Consider the following 24062-nt stretch of genomic DNA (forward strand, 5'->3'; position numbering starts at 1 on the left):
AGAACGAAATGTCGATTGCACCTGACCCGTTGTAGCGAGCCGATGCAGCCGCAGCCAACAGAGGGCGCCGCCGACCACTTTTTAAGTCTTAGGAATGACTCGGCCGGGGCGCGAACCACCGACCTCCCAGTCTCAAAGCGGGCGCCTTACCATCTAGGCTACTGAGCTGGTATACATCATGACAGTATGTCTACACAATTGCCCTGTTATGTTTGGTTTAAGAAATCAATTGATCTTGTCACTTAGAGAAAATGTTTTCCCTGATTGTCCACTGGACTTTAAAAAAAAAGAATCACTCAGCACAAATTTCAAACTTTATTGTCAGGTGAGTTACAGAAATACTGATGTAGGCTGATAACACTGGAAAAAAATGTCTCCTTGAACTTACAATCTGTTGTTTTCAAGTTTGGGCATATAAACAAACACATATCAACAAATATCAACAATTTCAATGTCATAAACACGGCCAAATAAGGCATAAAATTGCCAAGCACAACCTGAAACTCAACTCATTACTACAGGGGTCAGGAACCTTTTTGACCCAAAGAGCCATATAAGCAAAAAATGTTTTGAAAAGAAATAGAGACGTCATATATTTTCAAACAAAATTGAAAAAACTACCAAACACGCTCTCTAAGACAAAAGCTAATTCAGCACATTTTATATCACTGTGTGTCATTTGATGATTTAATCAAATGTATGAAATGAAAATAATGCCAAATCCTGTGTCCCAAGTCAATGTAAATATGCCATTTACAATTTGTCTTCCACCTTCAGTTAAGAGTGTTGAGGCAATTTTTTTCCAGGAAATTTGTCCTTAATAACGGTTTCAAAACAATGTGCATGCAAAGTTCTTCTGTAAAAATGTCACAAATAACTGCAAACGATAAGCATATCATGGGCAGCACGGCGCAGTGGTTAGCGCATGTGCGGCACAGTTCATGTCTTGGGAACCTCCTGTGTGGGTTCAAATCCAGCTCCAGACTTCCTGTGCGGAGTTTGTATGTTCTCCTCGTGCTTGCGTGGGTTTCCTCCAGGCACTCCGGTTTCCTCCCACATTCCAAAAACATGCATTACAGGTGAATTGGCCAGTCCAAATTGTCCCTCGGTGTGAATGAGCGAGTGAGTTGTCTGTCCCCGTGTGCCCTGCGATTGGCTGGCAACCAGTTCAGGGTGTCCCCTGCCCACTGCCCGATGATTGCTGGGATGGGCTCCAGCACCCCCGCGACCCTACTGAGGATAAGCGGTGAAGCTAATGAGAACAGATGAGATAAGCATATCGTCATATTCACTTTGGGTGTAGACTGCACTGAGCGAGAGAGAGAGAAGGAAGTGCCTTGCGCTGTGTGCAGGGATCCGCCCACCTGTACTGCTCACCCAATCAGAGTCGTTCCCCAGCGTTTTTATTTCTCAGTTTAAATGGTTTCTTATCGAACTTCTGCATTAAGTTGCTTCGGCTTTATATGGACCAAAATCGGGATGAAATCACTTGACTTTGGAACGCCACAGAGAGATGTGCAATAGTTATATTTATTTCGGAGCCATATGTTCTCATGAAAAGAGCCATATATGGTTCCCGAGCCATAGGTTCCCCACCCCTGCATTGCTAGATTGTTTCTCGGCACAGAGATGCCTACAAGAACAATGTTTTTCCTCATTGATCATTTGATGGCCTGAGCGAACCCAAAAATGCAGATAACAACTTACTCGAAGTGCTTCAGTTTTTGTTTTTATAGCACCTTTAAAGGAAATGCTGTGGCTTTTTCTGGTGTTTCGGCCACTTTAGGGCAGTATAATAAGACCAATGCTTCTCAGGACCAGTCATTCTTTGCAAAGGATAAAGAATATATGCCTGGACGTAATGATTATTACCTGCTGTGAATAAGGTGTGCCCCGTGTGAAAGCGCATCTGCTATTAAACAAGGCTTCATAGCTTATAGCGACATCCTTCTCCCAGTTGTTCTTTGAAATGATCAGGCCTGTTGAAGTTCTCCTAGATGTCCTCTCCACACACCGAATCCACAACTAGAACTTTACACTCTCGCTTGGCGATCTTGTCCAGCGACAAAAGGCTTTTGTCCTGTGGTGGCAAGTAGAGCGGCCGACCAACGGGAGATCCCACCGGGGGGGTGATGGCGCGACGTTCCATGGCGCTCCCCGTCCTGTGACACATGCGCAGGTCAGCCACATGAATGGAGTTTCTATGCCAGGGGTCACCAAACTTTTGAAGCTGAGAGCTTCTTTTTTGTGTTACTGTTTAGAGTGAAGGGCTACAAGTTTGATATGCAGTTGTAGAATAGAAAGTCATTGTGTTATTACTATGTTATTACTATGTTGTTATTAAGTAAGTCATTGTTTGTTACAATGAAAGATGATTGTTTATTTATTCATCTGTGCTGTGATATGCAAACTACGGAATGATAATTTCACTATTTATTCTGTTTTTGCTGTCAGACCCCTGCAAAGAAGTGGGCTGAGGTTGCATGGGCTGTCAGTTATTTTGTCCATTATTGTTGCGCACAGTTTATCATTACTTTGGCTCACTGTTTATGTTTTTTTTTTACTATTATCACGCACTATGATTGATTGTTTTGACTATAATGCACTATTTACTTCATTGTTAATATTGTTGTTTTTTAGTTTCCACGTCCCTTAGGGATAATCTGCTTTTGTAACCTTAAAGAAGTAATAAAAAGAAGGTGGTCAGCAGGGGCCCAAGAGCAAGGTTTGATTTCTTTATCTGAAGGCTTCCATCCCTGTCCTCCTTGCAAGTTCAAAATCCATTGATGTCATCTCTCCTTATATTGAGTGTCAACTCAAGTTTTGAGTTGACATTTTTGGTCCTTGGAGCATCAGTCAACTGCTCCCAATCACAGTGAAGAGGTCAAGCCCCAGAAAAGGAAACATTCACTGCCTTGGCCAAGGATTTATCCCGACGTCAAGCACCCTGAATGGAAACTTCAAGCCTATTGCAGACCAAAAATGTCAAGTTTATACTCGACTAGACACTCAAAATAAGGAGAGAAGACATCAATCGATTTTGAACTTGCCAGGAGGACAAGGATGAAAGCCTTAAGATAAGGTATTCAAACTTTGCTCTGAGCCCCACTGACCTTGTTATTACATCTTCAAGGTTAAAAAAAGCTGATGTGGAAATTAAAGAACGACAATATGATTGGTCAATAGAAACAATGATGTAAATAGCGCATAGGGGGGACATTACATGCAGGGGGGCAATCATTTTTTGGCACAACACAGACAAGCATACAAGTGTGCCTATTTTAAAATACAGTGTTAAGGAAACTGAGTTTGGTTGTGGTTTATTTAAGTATTGACCAATGCACGGAGTTAGAAGAGTGCCTTATCCGTGTGTTTTATGTTGTAAAACACACGGATAAAACTTGTCGGAGTTCGTTTTTCAGCTTCCTCCACCTGTGACCCTTCGATTTATTAATCTTCAATATTCTCGCGGCCGCTCGGTTTCCATTTTCTTTGGTATTGCGAGGAAATCACCACACCGTTGCAGACAAAAACAGCATGTAATGGAGGGAAATTGAAAGGTTTTTTTTTTCTTCTCTTTTTTTTAAATGTTCAGTGTAAATATTCTCCAAGGCACGATCGGACATTTTCCCTTGTTTAGTTATTTTCATTAATGAAAATGTTAAAGGGGATGAGGTGCTTGATCGATTGATCCTAAGAAATTCAAAGTGTCCATTAAAGATAAAACGAAAAAATATATATTGTGGGATTGGATCTGGAGACACATATCGTTGCATTTAGTAGGGTTAGGGTTAGGGAATCCCTGCTTAACGTTAACCCCAATGTGAACAATCTCACCCAAGAGGCATACCATTTTACTTTTCCTCCATTTAGTCAACACGCAAAAAACCGTCTGATACTGTTATGGTAAATTAAACGTTAGTGCAATCGCAAAATAGTGACATTCATAATGTGCAAAAACAATAACAAGTGCAAAACAATAACAATAAAGCAATAACATAATAACTGTAAAATGTAAAACATAAACAGCTCATCCTCATGCTTCTTCCACTTCCGCAACATCGATTCATTCATGTTAAACTTTCTTGCTGCTGCTCTATTTCCGTGTTCTACTGCGTGACTGATCGCCTTGAGTTTAAACTCTGCGTTGTAAGCGTGTCTTTTAATAGGAGCCATTTCAGGGTCTTTATACAAACTCACAAATAAAAGAAAATCTTTGTTTAATATTTCCCAGTATGCACAGCGCAATTCTTCTTCTACGCGAAAAATGGAGTCGGTGGCTGCTTCTCTCAGCTGCAATTCAATATTGATCCATACATAAGGCGCACCGGATTATAAGGTGCATAGTCAGCTTTTAAAAAAAAAAATCAGATATTATGTGCGCCTTATAGTGCGGAAAATACGGTAAGTCTTGACTCAGCCAAGGTTCGAACCTGTGACCTCCCAGTCCCAGGGGAAGGCACCTAAACCTACATCCACCGCTATGCATAAGACACATGGTGCACCCCACAATTCGAAGAAAATCTGAGACTTTTATGAGCCCCTTAAGGTCGTGAAAATACGGTAACCGTTATCACCAGATTGTAATTGTTCTGTAATCCTCCTTACCTCATGATGTGCGAGCGAGACGGCTGCTGGTGTGAGAAGGACTGGGAACGACCCAGACTGGCCTGGTGGCGGTCCAGCAAGTCCCGCATGGCCGGACTAGATGGGCTGTTCTTCCGCGAGAGCGGCCTTGCATCGGGTGGCGCGTTGGACACAGAGGCTGTGAACTGCAGCTTCAGCTTCATGTGCTGACTCAGCTGAGGAGATCCAAAAGGAGAAGCGCTCAGTTTCTTGCTTACTATGAGGTATTTGCATTTTTTCATATTAAATTGACTTCACAGCCACAAATCATTTAGTACCTCATAATATATATATATATATATATATATATATATATATATATATATATATATATATATATATATATATATATATATATATATATATATATATATATATATATATATATCATCATCCGTACCGCTTATCCTCATTAGGGTCGCGGGGGGGCTGGAGCCCATCCCAGCCATCTCCGGGCAATGGGCAGGGGACACAGGGACAGACAACTCATTCGCTCATTCACACCTAGGGACAATTTGGACCGGCCAATCCACCTGAAATGCATGTTTTTGGAATGTGGGAGGAAACCGGAGTGCCCGGAGGAAACCCACGCAAGCACAGGGAGAACATACAAACTCCGCACAGGAAGTCTGGAGCTGGATTTGAACCCACGACAGGTTCCCATGACATGAACTGTGCCGCACAAGCGCTAACCACTGCGCCGCCGTGCTGCCATATATATATATATATATATATATATATATATATACATATATGTACACCATCAACTAGAACAGGGGTAGGGAACCTATGGCTCGGGAGCCATATATGGCTCTTTTCATGAGAACATTTGGCTCCAAAATAAAATGTAACTATTGCACATCTCTCCGTGGCATTCCAAAGTCAAGTGATTTCATCCCGATTTTAGTCCATATAAAGCCGAAGCAACTTAATGCAGAAGTTCCATGAGAAACCATTTAAACTGATAAATAAAAACGCTGGGGAACGACTCTGATTGGGTGAGCAGTACAGGTGGGCGGATCCCTGCACACAGCGCAAGGCACTTCCTTCTCTCTCTCTCGCTCAGTGCAGTCTACACCCAAAGTGAATATGACGATAGGCTTATCGTTTGCAGTCATTTGTGACATTTTTACAGAAGAACTTTGCATGCACTTTGTTTTGAAACCGTTATCAAGGACAAATTTCATGGAAAAAAATTGCCTCAACACTCTTAACTGAAGGTGGAAGACAAATTGTAAATGGCATATTTACATTGATTTGGGACACGAGATTTGGCATTATTATCATTTCATACATTTGATTAAATCATCAAATGACACACAGTGAAATAAAATATGCTGAATAATTAGCAGTTTTTTTCAATTTTGTCTGAAAATATATGATGTGGCTCTCTCAATTTCTTTTTGAAACATTTTTTGCTTTTATGGCTCTTTGGGTCAAAAAGGTTCCTGACCCCTGATCTAAAACCTGCTACATCGGTCAAAATTTGGGGGCAGGAAGTTACCAACTGGGTATTGTCATTACTTATATTAAGAGTTATTTTTTCCTTAACGGGCTAATCTTTTTTCGCCTTTACAGCGCCATTACTGTTATTGACAGTCAAAAGCGTTCACTGTTAATCCTCCTTTTGTCCATGGAGCGGCGCTTGTTAATTTGGTGGTGTAAAAAGGTCACAATGCTCGTATTTCCAGGCAAATATGTGACCCGGAAGAGCTAAAGGTTTTTATTAACCGCTACGCTATGCAAAAGCTGCGCTACACAAAATCTACGCTAAGCGAAAGCTAGTTTGTTGTTAACCCTTGGTTTGAGTGTCTTTCGTGTTGAGGAACAAGCTATCTAATGCAAGGTTTAAGAAGCTTCTGCTCCTCATTTACAATCACTGGTTTGAGAATGGGTAGGATAGTCTGGTTGACTGGATATTGATGGAAGAAGTACAGAATATCTCATTTATATCAGTTAGATTTACACTGCAGAGTTAAACACATTCTGTTGTTTCTTATTGTTGAACTCTTTACTTTTGTCGTTAAGTCGTGTTTATTTTGACGCCATTAATCACAAGGAGTCTCAAAGAGCTGAACATACCACAGATTATTGCAAACCACATACTATTATGACACCATCCCCTGATCTAAAACCTAATTGAGGGGAAGGAAAAACTCAAATCGCAAGATGAGGAAAAAGAAGAAACCTTGAGAAAGGACCGCACATGAGTTAATCCCCCCTCCAGGATGACCAGGCTGCAACGGATGTTGCAATAACAAATAATACACAGATATTGTCAACGTGAAATCTAGGTCATTCACAAGCTATGGAATAGAAGTGTGTTCAATCCAAGATTTAAACAGTTCCACTGAGGTTTCAGGTCTTATCTCGAATTCCACAGCACCGGGGCCCGGATGGAGAACGCTCTCGAACCTGCGGATCTCTTCTTGACTCTAGGGATCAATAGTAGACTAGCATTTTCAGATCAAAGGCCACCGGCTGGAACATTAGGGGAAATTAAATCTGAAAGATATGAGGGAGCCAGTCCATTCATGATTTTGTATACCACCAGCAGAACCTTAAGAAAAGGATTTGAAGTATCATAGCATTTGTCTACTTGACCAGTTGTCTGACTTAAGACTGTGATTTATGCTACTGAGTGAAACTCACTTTATATTGTTTTACTATCGGCTTTTGCTGTGAAGAAAATATTTCAGTTCAGTTGCCTATTTGTACTTCACCAGTTTTCTTAGATTGTGAGAGCTAGATTTAATTTATTAAACTCACTTTGTATTGTTTTCTACTGATTCTTATTTTTTATATTGTTTACTGATTATTTTCGTTGCACTTCCATTGCAGCCTGGTCATTCATGTGCGGTCCCTTCTCGAAGTTTCTTAATTTTCCTCATGCTAAAGTTTTAGAGTTTCCCCTTGCTCGTGTTGGTTTCAGATCAGGTAATTTTGAAATTTTGACTTCTAGCTTTTGGGTCAAAGTCAAGTCAGCGAAGCAGTTTCCTCCTTATGTCGTACCTCATAGAGTCCCGGTTTGAGGATCTGGAAGGCCACGCTGAAGGTAAGCGTGCTCCCTTTGCGACATTGGCCCAGGTTGCTGAGGGGGGTGTGGCACACCACCGCAGACAAGGGGGAATTATCGCTCTGACCACGCCCTGAGTTAGGATCAATTTCTTGACTCAGAACAAATTCGAGGCCGTAAATAAGAAAACGATGGTATGTAATGTTGTAAGGCCAAACCCACGATCCGGAGTCCAGACAAGCCGCACGGACAGGAAGTCCTGCAGGTGGTTGAGCAGCACGTATTTGACCTTGAAGTGCTCCTTGACCTTGACAGTGCTGGGGCAGCTAGCTGTCATCACGAAGCGGGGCCGGTCCAGGCGGACGCTAGGCAACCTGTTAGGGGCATAGTGAGTCTTTGTGATACCTTTTAAGGAATGAAATGTAAGGTAAGGCTAGCATTACAGCTAAAGCTAGTTTTACTTTTATTTTTAGAGCACGTGTCAAGCATCGCATAAAACAACGAATTGCAATTTTAAATATGTCCACTGGATGTCGCCAAAGCCTGGCGCCACTTGCAAAGTACCCAAGATAGCTGTATTTGGTGGCAAAGATTAATCAACAAAAGAACATTGAGAAGACCTATCCAAGATGTTCATCCATCCATTCCTTATCTGCACCGCTTATCCTCAGTAGGGTGGCGGGTTAGCTGGAGCACATCCCAGCCATCTACGGGCAGTGGGCATGGGACACTCTGAACTGGTTCAATTCCCGGCTCCTCTGAGTTAAGTTTTGAAGTCTCTTTGGGTGTCCTTGCATGGCTGACGCCCAGGGTTGGATAGGGTTACTTTAACTTGATTACTTTCAATGACTTTTGGGTTACTCCAATACCAAATATGCTAATAAAAGACAAAAGAAACTAAATATGAATAAAATTACTAAATTTTGTGCAGGCTTGGGGAGTAACGGAATACACGGAACGGCAAAAATGATGTTGGCAAGCTGTTTGGATTTATTTTCATTTTGTTTCCGTCGCATTTTATGTTAGTTTTGCCGGAAATCAAAGAGATCAAAGCCAGGAGAGAAAGCTTACCACGTGTTGTGAGTCATCATTTTATTCATATTTAGTTTCTTTTGTCTTTTATTAGCATATTTGGTATTGGAGTAATCCAAAAGCAATTGAAAGTAATCCAGTTAAAGTAACCCTACCCAACCCTGCTGACACCTCTATCTGTATGAGAGTGTGTGTGTGAATGGGTAAGTGTGAAGCACTTTGGGAGGTCTTTAGTGCCATAAAATGAAGACTAGACCACATTAGAAGCTAATGTAGCTTTTTTTGCTATTTGGTGACAATCAGGTTACGTCCCTCCTACCTGTAGTGGGTGTAGATGCAGTTAGTGAACGGCATCTTGGGAGTTGACCACTGCAGCACAGCAACCAGAGGAACTTCCATTCCCTGAACACAAGGTAAGCAAAAATTGATGCTAGCAATCACAAATCAGTCTGAAACGTTTGTGATTCGTTTTTAGTCCAGTCTGTGATGATTTTAATCTCTTCAAAAAAGTTTTTTCCGTTAGTGGATTTCAACATGAAATTGCATCGAATATTTTCAAAATAAAGTAGAAGAAGAGCAGCTTCAGCGATAGACTGCTGTCACAGTCTTGTTCAATGGACAGACTGAGGAGATCATTTCTTCCTCATGCCATGAGGCTCTTTAACTCCACCCGGGGGAGTAAAAGCCCACATTAAACCCCATCCCCACATTTGCATATTACCCTATCTTTATTAGTGTGTATTTTCCGTAGCACTATTTAAATACTCTATATCAACACGTTATATTAGGTATTTTTGTATTCTATATTTTTTATTTTATTATTTTTGAAGTGTGAATTTCCCTAAGGGGATGAATAAAGTATCTATCTATCTATCTATCTATCTATCTATCTATCTATCTATCTATCTATCTATCTATCTATCTATCTGTCTGTCTGTCTGTCTGTCTGTCTGTCTGTCTGTCTGTCTGTCTGTCTGTCTGTCTGTCTGTCTGTCTGTCTGTCTATCTATCCATCTATTTATCTAGATTTCCAGGTTACTGCGTCCCTAGCTTGTGCGGTTTTCATGTTACAATGTTGGTTGACGTCAAACAAATCGATGGTTTACTATTGGTTTGCGTCATGGAATCATGGCTGAACTTCCTCCCACAATGCCTTTTACTCTCTTAAGAAAACATTCAGTTCAGACTTTTCCGTGTTTCATTTTCGAGTCAGCGATTCAGTTTTTTTTGTAATGTATATATTTGCAATGGGTGCCCAAAAATTGCAGTGATGCTAAAGGGAGAAGCAAAATATGAGATGCCTGTGCAAAGTTCTTTTGTAAAGTCACAAAATACTGCAAACGAGAAGGATACGAATGTATTTAGGAGAGTGTACTATGTGTGCAGAGATCTGCTCACCTAATTAAATTACTGTGGGTGCTTGGCTGGTGCTTTTGGATGTTTCCATTTTTTTGGGGCAGAAAAGTCCTTTTCTTTTGTTTATTTTCTTTCGTCGAATCGTTCGCTTCAACACACGTGTTTTCCTTGCCTCCGCGATCTTCCGAAGAATTTCTCCGCCGTTTTTTCGTGCCGGAATTATTGCCTTTGTTACCACTTTCTGTGTTATGTTTCGACTTATTACCGACACTGAAGAAATTACCAATTTTTGGTTGATTCTCACCTAATACCAACTGTTTTTTCGGAGGCATACTTCTCTTTCACTCGTCAACCGCAACAACAATGACGTCATCTCGAAGCAACGAGATCTCGTTTGCTGAGATCGGCGCGAGACCAAAACAACAATGGCGGATCTGCCTGACGAAAAGTTTGGAGTGCGGTAAATCTTTGTTAAAAAAAAAAGTAATCGGGTAATAATGACAATTTGGTGTCAAAAACGTTGCGTCCCGGGGACGCACGTTTATTCGACCCAATGCGTCCCCAGCAAAAATGATGCGTCTAGGACGCAGGGACGCGGGCAAACGAGAACACTGTAAATGTGGGGTGCATCGTTTGATGTGTCCTTAAAACGTTGAAAGTATAATTCTTTCCCTAATCAGTATGTCTTAACATTGCCCAACTGAGTTCAAAGAGCCTTTATAAAAAAAAAAATCCTACAGCGTCTATCTGCTGTTAGCTTCCTTCAACGACACTGTTCTGGAGAGTGACTTTGTGCCCATCCTCGCAGTTTTTTGTTAGTGTAGCATGAAAACGGTGAAAGTAAAACAAGGCCTGTTTGAAAAAAGTATCCAAACGCCAACCCAAACCCCCAAAAAGATGAATAAAGAAGAGTATTTGAGCTCTTCTAAGAAATGCATCATGACTGTAAGCCAGGAGATGTTTCAAATTCTGGACAACACCTTCAAGAGTTCTAAGAGATTAGATTATACCATATGCAAGTTGAGCATATTTATGCAATCGAGGTACAAAAAACTAAAATGCTGTTGATGTACAACGCACCTCATTGGACTCATCCTGCGGCATGTCGTTGAGGTGAAGCTGGAACAGGAAGTCGTGCTCTTCCAAGGTGCCGAGCATGCTGGGAAGACGGGAGGCGGGGCTATCCACTTTGCAGAAAGAAGCCATGCCGACCTCGCCCGAGCAGTGGCTGGGTGACACAAAAACTAAGCAATGATTTCAAAATCCTTACTTGGCACTCATTTATGAAAAATATTTCAGAATTCTGACCTTAGACTGTGTGTAAGTGGAGTGTCCAATATTTTCCCGGTTAAGTATGTGTAAACAATGCCCAACTGAGTTCAAAGTGCCCTTATGCTTTATTTTCCACTGTACCTATATGATTTTATCTTTTAGCAATGCTGTTCGGGATGTTCAACACATTTGGTAGAAAGAAAGATAAAGCAGGAGGAGGGTAGAGAGTGACTTTATGCTTATAGTCGCCGTTTTTTGACAGTGTAGGATGAAAATGGTGAAAGTAAGAAGAGGCCTGCTTCAAATACTGTCCAAACGCCAGCATAAACCCACAAAAAGATGAAAACAGAAGAGTTTATTCGAAAGCGTCTAAGAAAAGCACGTAATTGCACGCGCATGATGAATTAACTAACAGAGGTTGCAATGAAGACACAAGCCAGGTGATGGCGGCTGTGGGTAAAAATAGTTCCAAATTCCGTAAGGCTCCTTTAAGATTACGAAGGAAAATTTTTCGTTAAAGCGTTTTAAATTTCGCATATATTTTAAAAGCTTTACAACACATGAAAATTGTTTTCAAAAGCAAGTGTCAGTTTTAATGCGGGCCACAAAAGCCCCCCGGGCTGTATTTTGGTTTGCATGATATGACATTGATTTAAAAAACCCTGACTCAAAAATGTTAATGTATTTCTCCCCCCAAATATGCCACCATTTATTTTAATTTAAAAAAATCATGTTTAAGAGATGGCAAATGTGTTTTATTGTTTATATTTTATCAATAATGGTTTATTTAAATCAAACTCATTTACCATAGCTTGGGGGCCACATGGTACTAAAACCATTCTCACAGGGGCTGGACTAGTAAATTTATGGCATAAAAACTGTGCCTTAGACGGAGGGCTGGGGGTCTTTTCTGAGGCTCACAATTCAGTTGTGATTCCGGGATGTACAATTTGATTACAAAACTATTATTAGAGGGTTTTTCCCTCAATATTGTTTTTCCTTCACTAAGATTTAATCTGTTTTAGTGCGTATCAATGGCCGGGAGAGGGATGGGCGCCACCAGGCTGCACTTGCGCAAGACACACCACAGGAAATGGTGCCGCCTACAACTCTAATAGTTAAGGGATCCAACCAACCAAGTGGGTATCAAATCTGCATTTCTAAAAAAAAAAAGCAAAACTAAAACTGAACTCATTTCCACTACAGTTTATTTAACTAGGGAAACTCTTGCAGACTGGAAAGTGACAGAAATAGCATGCAAACACAATTTTTTTTAAACATTGTAATCTTCAAATTGCCTTAAACAAGCGCGTCAGTGACTTTTGTGCAAGTAAAACAACATATGGATGGGTTTCCTCAATGTTTTCTGGTTGATTAATGGTAGTCATCAAACACAGCTACAGTGGGTGCTTTGCAAGTGGTGACATCCAGTGGACATATTCTAAACTGTATGATGCGGAAAAGCATATTTTTCTCTTCTGCTTCTCATGTGCCACAAAAAACAATATCACGGGCCACATTTCGCCGCAGGCCCTGAGTTTGACTGATTTGATTTAAATCAATGAGGTGTTATACACTACTACGGGGCGCTATATAATACGCACTGGTGCTTTAAGTATGCAAGGAGGATTTTTCTAACATTATATAAGAGAAGTGGTGGCACGGCGGATGTGTGGTTAGCGTTTAGCCCCACGGTGCAGAGGTTCAGGGTTTAAATCCAGCTACCGCAGCCTCCCTGTGTGGAGTTTGCATGTTCTCCCCGTGTTTCCTCCGGGCACTCCGATTTCCTCCCAAATTCTAAGAACATGCATGTCAGGTCAATTGGCTGGTCCAAATTGTCCCAAGGTGTGAATGAGCGAGTGAGTTGTCAGTCTCTGTGTGCCTTCAAGGTGTCCCCTGCCCACTGCCCAAAGTGAGCTGGGATGGCCTCCAGCACCCCCGTGGCCCTAGTGAGGATAAGCAACCAGAAAATGAAATTAAATGAAATGATCTGCATTTATATAGCGCTTTTAAAGTCAAGACTTCCCAAAGCGCTTTACAGTGTGCTTCACATTTCCCAATAGCGGCCTTGTATTGCAGCCATGTAAGACGCTAACCTGCTTATTGGGGGTATTAGGGGTTCAGTGTCTTACCCAAGGACACTTCGACATGTAACACGGACAAGCAGGGATTCGAACTGGGATCCCTTGATCCCAAGACGAGTGCTCTACCTCCTGAGCTACTGCCGCCCCACAAATAAATGGATACTTAAGAAAAAAAAGATAATGTATGTTGAAATAAGGAAAGAAATGTACTAAAATTGATCCATATTATCTGCCAATGTACTTTTATAGATATTTTTCAAGTGTTTATGCTCAAAAGAAACCCCCGAAGCAAATAACCCTTGCAAACGCACCTAACATTATCCACCAGCAGCACAGAGCCGTCGGGCATGACGGGCAGGTACGAGACGTTCAGGTCCGGCAGAATCCGAAGGTCCCTCACGCTCACTTCCTCCTGCGAGCGCTTGTTAAGCACTGAGTGCATGGAAAAAGTCACTCGGCTTTTTGGCTGAGCCTCCAAGACGGGCTTTACCTTTCAGAACAGCCAAGTGTCGGCCCGAAACGCTCATCAGCTTACAGCGGACAGAGGGAGGTGGCAGAACCGTCAAGGTGGTGCTCACTAAGATGAAAAAAATGTGGACAAGATTGAGGCTCTGCAGAATTCCATATTGCGCCAGTTCACCCCCGCTAATCACAGTGGATTTGCATTTTTAGATGGACCTACAAAGTACAACCGCATATAATAATAGTGGACCATCTTAAGGATAGAGACGAAGAATTTCTCCCCACTGATATTCTCCCTACCATGTATACTCGCATCTAAGCTGTAATTGCAACTCTAAAAGAAATAAGGGGTTTGATGATAAGCGCAAACCTTGAGCCTTAAAGGTGTTCAGGTCCTGCCTGAAGGTCATCGACGGCTCTCGTTGCTGCAGGACGCTCAGGTAGCCCAATTCCTGCACCTCAGCTTGCTCCGCCTCCTTCTTCCATACTGTGACCATGACCTAAGGGCCAAACATTTGACCAGGGTTTTACAAATGCGGGCTCTGTATGCATCTGTTGGAACGTCTGAGTAGCCAGCCGACAAAGTTCTGGAAATGGGTAACTAGTCATGGGTCATTGCAGTTTTAAAAAAAAAAAGGTTTCTGACTAGCATACACAATCAATTGTTCCATTTATATAAATCAGCTTATAATTCATAAATGCCGATCACTCAGTGCCTTTAAACACAACAGATGATTCAGTGGTTGACTGAAGCTATTTACAACCTGGTAGTAAAATAGTAATAATAATAATAATAATAATAATAATGATAATAATAATAATGATAATAATAATAATATGGTAGCAACACATCTCTAACATCACATGTTGGTATTTTAGAATTACAAATAAAACTGGAAACCCTTTTGCGCTTATTAGTAGCAAAAAGTAGCTGTCCGGATGGATGGATGGATGGATGGATGGATGGATGGATGGATGGATGGATGGATGGATGGATGGATGGATGGGTGGATGGATGGATGGATGGATGGAAGGGTGGATGGATGGATGGGTGGACAGATGGATTAGTTGGGCATAGGGTAGGATGGATTTGTTGAATGGATGGATGGATGGACGGATAGATTAGTTGGGCAAAGGGTAGGATGGATTAGTTGGATGGATGGATGGATGGATGGATGGATGGATGGATGGATGGATGGATGGATGGATGGATGGATGGATGGACGGACGGACGGACGGACGGACGGACGGACGGACGGACGGACGGACGGACGGACAGATGGATTAGTTGGGCATAGAGTAGGATGGATTAGTTGGATGGATGGAAGGATGGATGGATGGATGGATGGATGGATGGATGGATGGATGGATGGATGGATGGTGGATTGGTTGGGCATAATTTAAGATGGATGGATGGATGGATGGATAGATTAGTTGGGCATAGGGTGGGATGGATTAGTTGGATGGATGGATGGATGGATTAGTTCGGCATAGGGTAGGATGGATTAGTTGGATGACAGATGGATGGATGGATTAATTGGGCATAAGGTAGGATGGATTAGTTGGAAGGATTGCTGGATGGATGTATTGATGGATGAATGGATGGATGGATGGATGGATGGATGGATGGATGGATGGATGGATGGATGGATGGATGGATGGACGGACGGACGGACGGACGGACGGACGGACGGACAGATGGATTAGTTGGGCATAGAGTAGGATGGATTAGTTGGATGGATGGATGGATGGATGGATGGATGGATGGATGGATGGATGGATGGTGGATTGGTTGGGCATAATTTAGGATGGATGGATGGATGGATGGATTGGTTGGGAATAATGTAGGATGGATGGATGGATGGAAGGATGGAAGGATGGAAGGATGGATGGATGGATGGATGGATGGATGGATGGATGGATGGATGGATGGATTGGTTGGGCATAATGGAGGATGGATGGATTGATGGATAGATTAGTTGGGCATAGAGTAGGATGGATTAGTTGGATGATGGATGGATGGATTAATTGGGCATAAGGTAGGATGGATTAGTTAGAAGGAATGATGGATGGATGTATTGATGGATGAATGGATGGATGGAGGGAGGGAGGTAAAGAGGTAGGGAGGGATGGATGGATCGATTGATGGATCGATGGATGGGAAGATGGCTGGAAAGAAGGATGAATGGATGGTTGGATGGATTACCTTTTGGGGGGAAATTTAGACTATAAAGGATGAGTTAACACGGCATGTACTATCATTGACTCGATCTCAACCACATTGGATGGACTTCATCTGAAACATCTGTTTTTCGACTAACCACATGAGATTAAGCCCCAAATCAAATGTCCAGAAGACGTCTGGAGAACATCCCTCAACTATCTGTATTCTGTTACCAAACCCACCACAACTGTGTTTGGGGAAATTTTTGACAATGTGGCGAGAGTGTGAAGGACCACCTTGACTTTGAGGGTGTTGACGGGAAGCTTGTCCAAAGAAACGGTAAGCGGGAAAATGACTTCATCTGCCAGAACCATCGGCTCGTCCAAAGGAGACTGCTCGACATGGAGAAGAAACACAGAAAATACCCTTACAATGCGCTTGGACATTGTAGTACAATTTTCTTGATCAGGAGCATTTTTATGCGTTACTAATGGAAATGTGTAACTCAAAGGTCTTTACAACATAGTGTGTTACTCTTATAATTATTAAAAACATCTAATCGGTTCGTGTTCCCCCCTAAACCTAAGTCGGCCAGCATCACACCCCTAATCACATTAGAATAGAATAGAATAGAATAGAATATACCTTTATTATCATTGTTACAAAATGGGTTGAACATATTGTGACAACGAAATTGGACGTGGCACTCCAGTTTCACATTGTTGAAGTGGAGTTGGCATGTTTCTAAAACCCTAAAAAGTTGAACCAAATACAGTTATGTTAGCACAGTCTCAAGCCAGAGTTTGAGAATTTCTAAGAATTTCCCCCCACTGATATTCTCTCTACCATATTGTGAGGGAGATTGTAGTTTAATTATCGTTTAAATGTGCTTTTGTGTGATGTTATCCTCAAAAGTACCTTAACTGTCATGTCCTGCACGGTTGTCATGGCGCCCAGCTGGCCCCGCCCCTTGACACCGGCTGAGACGCATTGGACTGATTGCTCTTGGAGTACTTAAGCGCGCTCCTTTGTACTGTGCGTTGCTGGAACGTTTGTTAAACCTGGTTAAACTCCGTGAAATGAAATGAAATGATCTGCATTTATATAGCGCTTTTCAAGTCAAAGACTTCCCAAAGCGCTTTACATTGTGCTTCACATTTCCCAATAGCGGCCGTGATGTGTGCAGCCATGTAAGGCGCTAACCTGCTTATTGGGGGTAATTGGGGGTTCAATGTCTTACCCAAGGACACTTCGACATGTAACACGGACAAGCCGGGATTCGAACTGGGATCCCTTAATCCTAAAACGATCGCTCTACCTCCTGAGCTACTGCCGCCCCAGTTAAAACCTGTTAAATGCCTAGTTCTGTGAATCTGCCCGTATTTGATCCTGTTTGGTTTTTGTTCTGATCCGTTTGTTTGTTTTGGACAACTTGTCTTTTGTTTGGATTTCTAATCCACTCCGCGACCATCGATCCCGGATCGAGTGTGCGCACCCTCCTCATCCTACCCCAATAAATTGTGAGTACGTCTACACGAATGGGTCCTTTTTTCCTGTTTCCCGCTCCGTTTCGTGACATTAACGAAGCAAAATATTATATCCAGGTGCTGTTTCTAGCAACAATTGTATCCTCTTGGGGCCTGCTTACTATTAGTAAAGATTGCCTTCGTTTTGGTGCTGGGAAGAGCTTACAATTGTATCCTCTTGGGGCCTGCTAACTATCAATAAAGATGGCATTTGTTTTGGTGCCGGGAAGCCCGCTCAAGAGCTTGCCTCCCTTCCTACATTCCTTTCTTCTTACAGAGACGCATTGTATCCTTTATGTTACAAAGTTTCACTATCCTTGTTACTCATTTATTATGCTCACACGCCATCTAGAGACCAGCATTATTCACTCCAATCAAACATGTGTTTTCCGTCTAAACCAATCAGATTATTTTCTTGTATTTATAAGACCTCGCTTAAGCCAATCAGATGTGTTGTTCTATGCCTTCCAACAAATGAGCTTCTAGCCATAGGCAAAGCGTGTTTTCCTTCCTGAGCCGATTCTAGAAGCACGCGCCTCTGATGGAAGGGCTATCAAAAACCTAAATCTCTGACCCAGACTGTGTTCTTTTTTTCATCCTAATACAATCTCAAGTTTTAACCTTGACACACATATACTCCCTTCAAGGTACACATGTAAAAAAGTTTAATACACCGAAATTTTCGATTGCGATTAAAAGATCAATCTCATACTTGGCTGAAAACCAGCAATTGGGAACCAAATTTTGAGTTTCTTTAAACCTCACAAAAATCTGCGTTGCCTACACTCAACCTGCCGAGCAGGAACGCGCAAAAGGGGAAGGCCTGTCTCTATTGAAGTCCCTGTTTTTGAGCGTTTTATTTGATACTTAGTTTTGTAGTTATTGTGTTGTGTTTACGAACGAGTGAACCAACCAACGAACGAATTAATTCATTGGACATTAGTAGTTAGTATATAGAAGGTAAAGTTCGAAGCTTCAACTAACACCCACCTTTTATTACTGACAAGAGAATGAAAGAAAGAAAGAAAGAAAGAAAGAAAGAAAGAAAGAAAGAGAGAAAGAAAGAAAGAAAGAAAGAAAGAAAGAAAGAAAGAAAGAAAGAAAGAAAGAAAGAAAGAAAGAAAGAAAGAAAAAGAAAGAAAGAGGGAAGAGAAGGGAAGGAAGAAAGGAAAGGGGGAGGGAGGGAGGGAGGGAGGGAGAGAAAAGAAAGGAAGGAAGGAAAGAAGGAAGGAAAGGGGGAGGGAGGGAGGGTGAGAAAAGAACGGAAGGAAGGAAAGAAGGAAGGAAAGGGGGAGGATGGAAGGAAGAAAGGAAGGAAGGAAAGGGGGAGAGAGAGAAAAAGGAAGCAAGGAAGAGCAGAAGAAGGGAAGGAAGGAAGGGAGGGATGAAGGAAAGAAGGAAAGAAGGAAGGAAAGAAGGAAGGAAGGAAGGAAGGAAGGAAGGAAGGAAGGAAGGAAGGAAGGAAGGAAGGAAGGAAGGGGGGAGAGAGAGAAAAAGGAAGCAAGGAAGAGCGGAAGAAGGGAAGGAAGGAAGGGAGGGATGAAGGAAAGAAGGAAGGAAGGAAGGAAGGAAGGAAGGAAAGGGGGAGAGAGAGAAAAAGGAAGGAAGGAAGAGCGGAAGAAGGAATGAAGGAAGGAAAGGGGGAGAGAGAGAAAAAGGAAGGAAGGAAGAGCGGAAAAAGGAAGGAAGGAAAGGGGGAGAGAGAAAAAAAGGAAGGAAGGAAGAGCAGAAGAAGGGAAGGAAGGAAGGAAGGAAAGAAGGAAGGAAGGAAGGAAGGAAGGGGGAGGGACGGAGTGAGAGAGGAAAAAAGTAGGGAAGAAGGGAAGGAAGGAAGGAAGGAAGGAAGGAAGGAAGGAAGGAAGAAAGGAAGAACGGAAGAAAGGAAGAAAGAAAGAAACTATAGCATATCTTAGCAAGTGTAGTGTAGTGTATTGTAGTGTAATTTTTGAGTTTTTCCTTGCCCTCATGTAGGTTTTAGATCAGGGGATAGTGTCATAATAGTTTACAATAGTCTGTGGCCTGTGCAGCGCTTTAAGACTCCTTCTGATTAAGGGTGTCACAAATAAACATGACTTGACTTGACTATTTTTGTTAAATTTCTGTCGGAGTATTTTTGTGTGGGAACACAAAGTGACAATTGGGACCAAAACGTTAACCACTCTTGGGGGCCCCCTGGTGGTTGTGGGGCCCTACACGGACGCTTAGTTCACGACCCTGGTTGTTAAGGGATACACCCACCCAGTAACAATCATTAATTATTATCATTTTTTTCGTAACGCACCCAAAACCGCTCGCAGCCAACATCTCCAACCCACCTGGACAGGAGCCTTGCGGAACTCCCTGCCACCCGAAGCGCACCGGTTGTGGATGAGCAGAGGTTTACAGTCCCTGAAGGTCCGACACCTGGAGTCCACCCTGCTGCCTAGCGCTGCGATAGCCGCCTCGGCCGCTGCCATGTAGTCGTCGGTGTTGTCATCGCCGCCTTCGTCGCTGCTGCCGTAGTCGTGCTGCTGCAGTCCTCCGCGATGGCGCCCGCTGTCGCCAGGGCTGACGCTGGCGACGGCGCACAAGGATCCGGCAAGCTCGCGCCAGGCGCGACTGCTGCACGATTCGCTTCCCAAACACGGAGCGTCCCCTGTTGGGACATTCGATATCCTTTCATCATTTTAGTATTCAAGTATCGGGTCCAGGGGTGATCTGTCACGGTTGCCATGGCGCCCAATTGGCCCCGCCAGCTGCGGCTCATTGACAGATTGGCTTTACGTCCGTTTAAGCTCAGCGCTCTCATTCTTTCTTTGTCAGTCCGTCGACGAACCTCTGCCCCGCAAGACGTGGGTTTTGCCTCAGTCCTGTTGTTGTTATTTGCTGTCCGGTATTCTCATCTCATCTCATCTCATTAGCCGTACCGCTTATCCTCATTAGGGTCGCGGGGGGGCTGGAGCCCATCCCAGCCATCTTCGGGCAGTGGGCAGGGGACACCCTGAACTGGTTGCCAGCCAATCGCAGGGCACACAGGGACAGACAACTCATTCGCTCATTCACACCTAGGGACAATTAGGACCGGCCAATTAACCTCACATGCATGTTTTTAGAATTTGGGAGGAAATCGGAGTGCCCGGAGGAAACCCACGCAAGCACGGGGAGAACATACAAACTCCGCACAGAAAGTCTGGAGCTGGATTTGAACCCACAACAGGTTCCCATGACATGAACTGTGCCGCACAAGCGCTAACCACTGCGCCGCCGTGCTGCCCCCTGTCCGGTATTGTTCCCGTTTATTTTGTCCTGTTTAATATCGGTTTCCAGTTTCGTTCCCGTTTATTTTTGTCCTGTTTATTATTCTCTCCAGTTTTCGTTCCCACCTAGTTTGTCCTGTAAATTTTGACATCCTGTTTCATTTTCATTCCTGTCTATTCCGTCCTGTCCGATATCTGCTCGGGCAATTGGTATCGATCTCGTCTGTCTCTGGCTTCCTGTCTTTCCACGCCAGACCGCTGCCTACGTGCATGACTCCCCATTTCCCGTCAAATAAAAGCTTGTGTGAGAAACGTCACACATTTGGGTCCTGATCCTGTTACGGTTCATAACAGTGATCCATATATTACAATTTCTTATGCACAAAAACCTGACTGATCTAGCGAAGATCCGCGTGGAGGAGTGGGCCAAGATCCCTCCTGCAGTATGTGCAAACCTGGTGAAAGACTACAGGAAACGTTTGACCTATGTATTAGCAAACAAAGGCTTCCATATTTATTTTCTTAGGTGTTCAAATACTTATTTGCAGCTCATCTCATCAGCTGCACCGCTTATCCTCAGTGGGGTCGCGGGGGTGCTGGAGCCCATCCCAGCAATTATCGGGCAGTGGGCAGGGGACACCCTGAACTGGTTGCCAGCCAATCGCAGGGCACACAGGGACAGACAACTCGCTCGCTTATTCACACCTAGGGACAATTTGGACTGGCCAATCCACCTGAAATGCATGTCTTTGGAATGTGGGAGGAAACAGGAGTGCCCAGAGGAAACCCACGCAAGCACGGGAAGAACATACAAACTCCGCACAGTAAGTCCGGTAGCTGGATTTGAACCCACACAGGAGGTTCCGAAGACCTTAGAACTGTGCCACACACGCGCTAACCACTGCACCGCCGTGCTGCCCCTTATTTGCAGCTGTATGACACAAATAAATCGTTAAAAAATCATGAATCGTGATTTCTGGATTTTTCTTTTTAGTTTATCTCTTTCACAGTGGACATGCACCTATGATTAAAATGTCAGCCATCTTTTCATGATTTCTAAGTGGGAGAAATAACAAAATAGCAGGGTGTTTGAATACTTATTTTATTCACTGTAGATAGATATATAGAAAGATTATTTTTCAAAACTTTGTGCTGTAGTATTTCTTTTAGTTTCATTCAACAACAACAAAAACAGAGGAAAAAATATACGATATGGTTTTACAGTGTTGTGCAGAGGAATGATGATCAATGAATTTGATCATTATTTGAATGATTTGATGAAATTACATCGTACACTATTTTGATGTGCCTTATCATAAGACAACATGTGTATCATTAATTCTCAATGAAAGGGAAAATCCTCAACCTTCTTTCTCCGGAGTAAACACTCCAAAATGGTTCGTTTAAGTCAGACCACTGACTAGTTGCTTCACTGTTAGTTTTTGCTTTTGCAAAGATTTGAAATGTAAAGTAGATTTCACGCATTGCTCCAGTTCCGTCAGTCTGTCCACACAGAGCAGCCTCATGTCAACCCCCCAAGCACTATCTTTCTTCCTCCCCCTCTTACCCGGGCCTGGTTCAGTCGGCGTCGCCCTGCCGGCGTCCCTGCAGCGTAGCACCAGCAAAAAGCGGACCGTCTCCCCCAGATAGAGGTGGCTCCTTCGCGGTAGGCTTCGGTACCGAGACGGCTCGGATAAGTCGGTGATGGGCACCGCCGGGAAATACATGAAGTACTCGCATTGAGACTCCATCATCTGCACCATGGCGACGGGCGGAGTGAGGAGGACGAAGAGGAGGCAGGACAATAGCGGGACCAGTGCTGCCCGTGCGTGCGCAAGGGCGCTATCTGCTGGATTTTTGGTGTTACTGCAAGAGTTCGATGCGACAGAAGTTGACTTGTCATGCCTGGACTCGGATGCGTAACAAAGAGAGAAATTGACTAATTTCAGGGTTGGGCAGGGTTACTTTAACTGGATTACTTTCAATTACTTTTGGATTACTCCAATACCAAATATGCTAATAAAAGACAAAAGAAACTAAATATGAATAAAATGACTACATTTTGTGCAGGCTTGGGGAGTAACGGAATACATGGAACGGCAAAATGATGTTGGCAAGCTGTTTGGAATTATTTTCATTTTGTTTCTGTCGCATTTTATGTTCGTTTTGCCGGAGATCAAAGAGATCAAAGCCAGGAGAGAAAGCTTACCACGTGTTGTGAGTCATCATTTTATTCATATGTAGTTTCTTTTGTCTTTTATTAGCATATTTGGTATTGGAGTAATCCAAAAGTAATTGAAAGTAATCAAGTTAAAGTAACCCTACCCAACCCTGACTATTTTGTATTTGTTTATGTTGCTCCTTTGGAATAACTCACAAGAATTATTTCTGGCTTCGTTTTGGGCAACTTTTTATGAAACACCAGTTGCATCTGCAGTTTTTTTTCCTTCTTCTAAAATTTAAAATATACACAGTAGAATCAATGAAAGTATAATGAATTAATTTCTGATTACAATAAGTTTTGAGTTTTAGTTATTGTAAACCTTTATTTCTAAATAGATAAAAATGATACAATATAAATTTCAGGGTTGGGTAGGGTTACTTTAACTGGATTAATTTCAATTACTTTTGAATTACTCCAATACCAAATATGCTATTAAAAGACAAAAGAAACTAAATATGAATAAAATGACTCAATTTTGTGCAGGCTTGGGGAGTAACGGAATACATGGAAGGGCAAAAATGATGTTGGCAAGCTGTTTGGATTCATTTTCATTTTGTTTCTGTCGCATTTTATGTTCGTTTTGCCGGAGATCAAAGAGATCAAAGCCAGGAGAGAAAGCTTACCACGTGTTGCGAGTCATCATTTTATTCATATTTAGTTTCTTTTGTCTTTTATTAGCATATTTGGTATTGGAGTAATCCAAAAGTAATTGAAAGTAATCAAGTTAAAGTAACTCTAACCTACCCTGAATGTAATACAGAAGAGAGGTGGTCAAGAATTTCTCTAAATAGCGGCCTTTGTGCTTTCCGACAAGGTGAGCGATGAGGTGCACAATAATAGTTTTACTAGTCTTTGCCAATGGTGTTGAATGGGGTTTGAAAAAAAATATTGACACTTTTAACAGCAATTAAACACATTCACAACTTCATTACATCACATTCTAACAACATGAGGTTTGAATATTTTTTATCGACACTTTTAACAGCAATCAAACATATTCACAATTTTATGATATCATTTTCTAACAATATAAGGTTTGAACAATTTTTATCGACACTTTTAAC

The 24062-nt window shown here is 42.4% G+C and overlaps 1 protein-coding gene across 1 annotated transcript; it reads right to left on the minus strand.

Moving 5' to 3' along the window:
- Positions 1 to 1279: 1279 nt before the first annotated feature.
- On the minus strand, positions 1280 to 22568 carry LOC148349100 (trafficking protein particle complex subunit 14-like). Its single transcript, XM_088321015.1, has 12 exons — positions 22342 to 22568; positions 19854 to 20173; positions 16309 to 16404; positions 14219 to 14348; positions 13877 to 13963; positions 13698 to 13818; positions 11111 to 11258; positions 8994 to 9076; positions 7865 to 8016; positions 7639 to 7775; positions 4609 to 4802; positions 1280 to 2162 (listed from the first exon to the last, which is right to left on the minus strand). The coding sequence occupies exons 1-12, from the start codon at positions 22535 to 22537 to the stop codon at positions 1994 to 1996; spliced, it is 1833 nt and encodes a 610-aa protein (XP_088177141.1). The 5' UTR covers positions 22538 to 22568; the 3' UTR covers positions 1280 to 1993.
- Positions 22569 to 24062: the final 1494 nt, after the last annotated feature.

This window comes from Urocampus carinirostris, chromosome 17 (assembly GCF_059441175.1).
Source record: "Urocampus carinirostris isolate Australia breed hairy pipefish chromosome 17, RoL_Ucar_1.0, whole genome shotgun sequence".
In the NCBI taxonomy this organism is placed as follows: Eukaryota; Metazoa; Chordata; class Actinopteri; order Syngnathiformes; family Syngnathidae; genus Urocampus; species Urocampus carinirostris.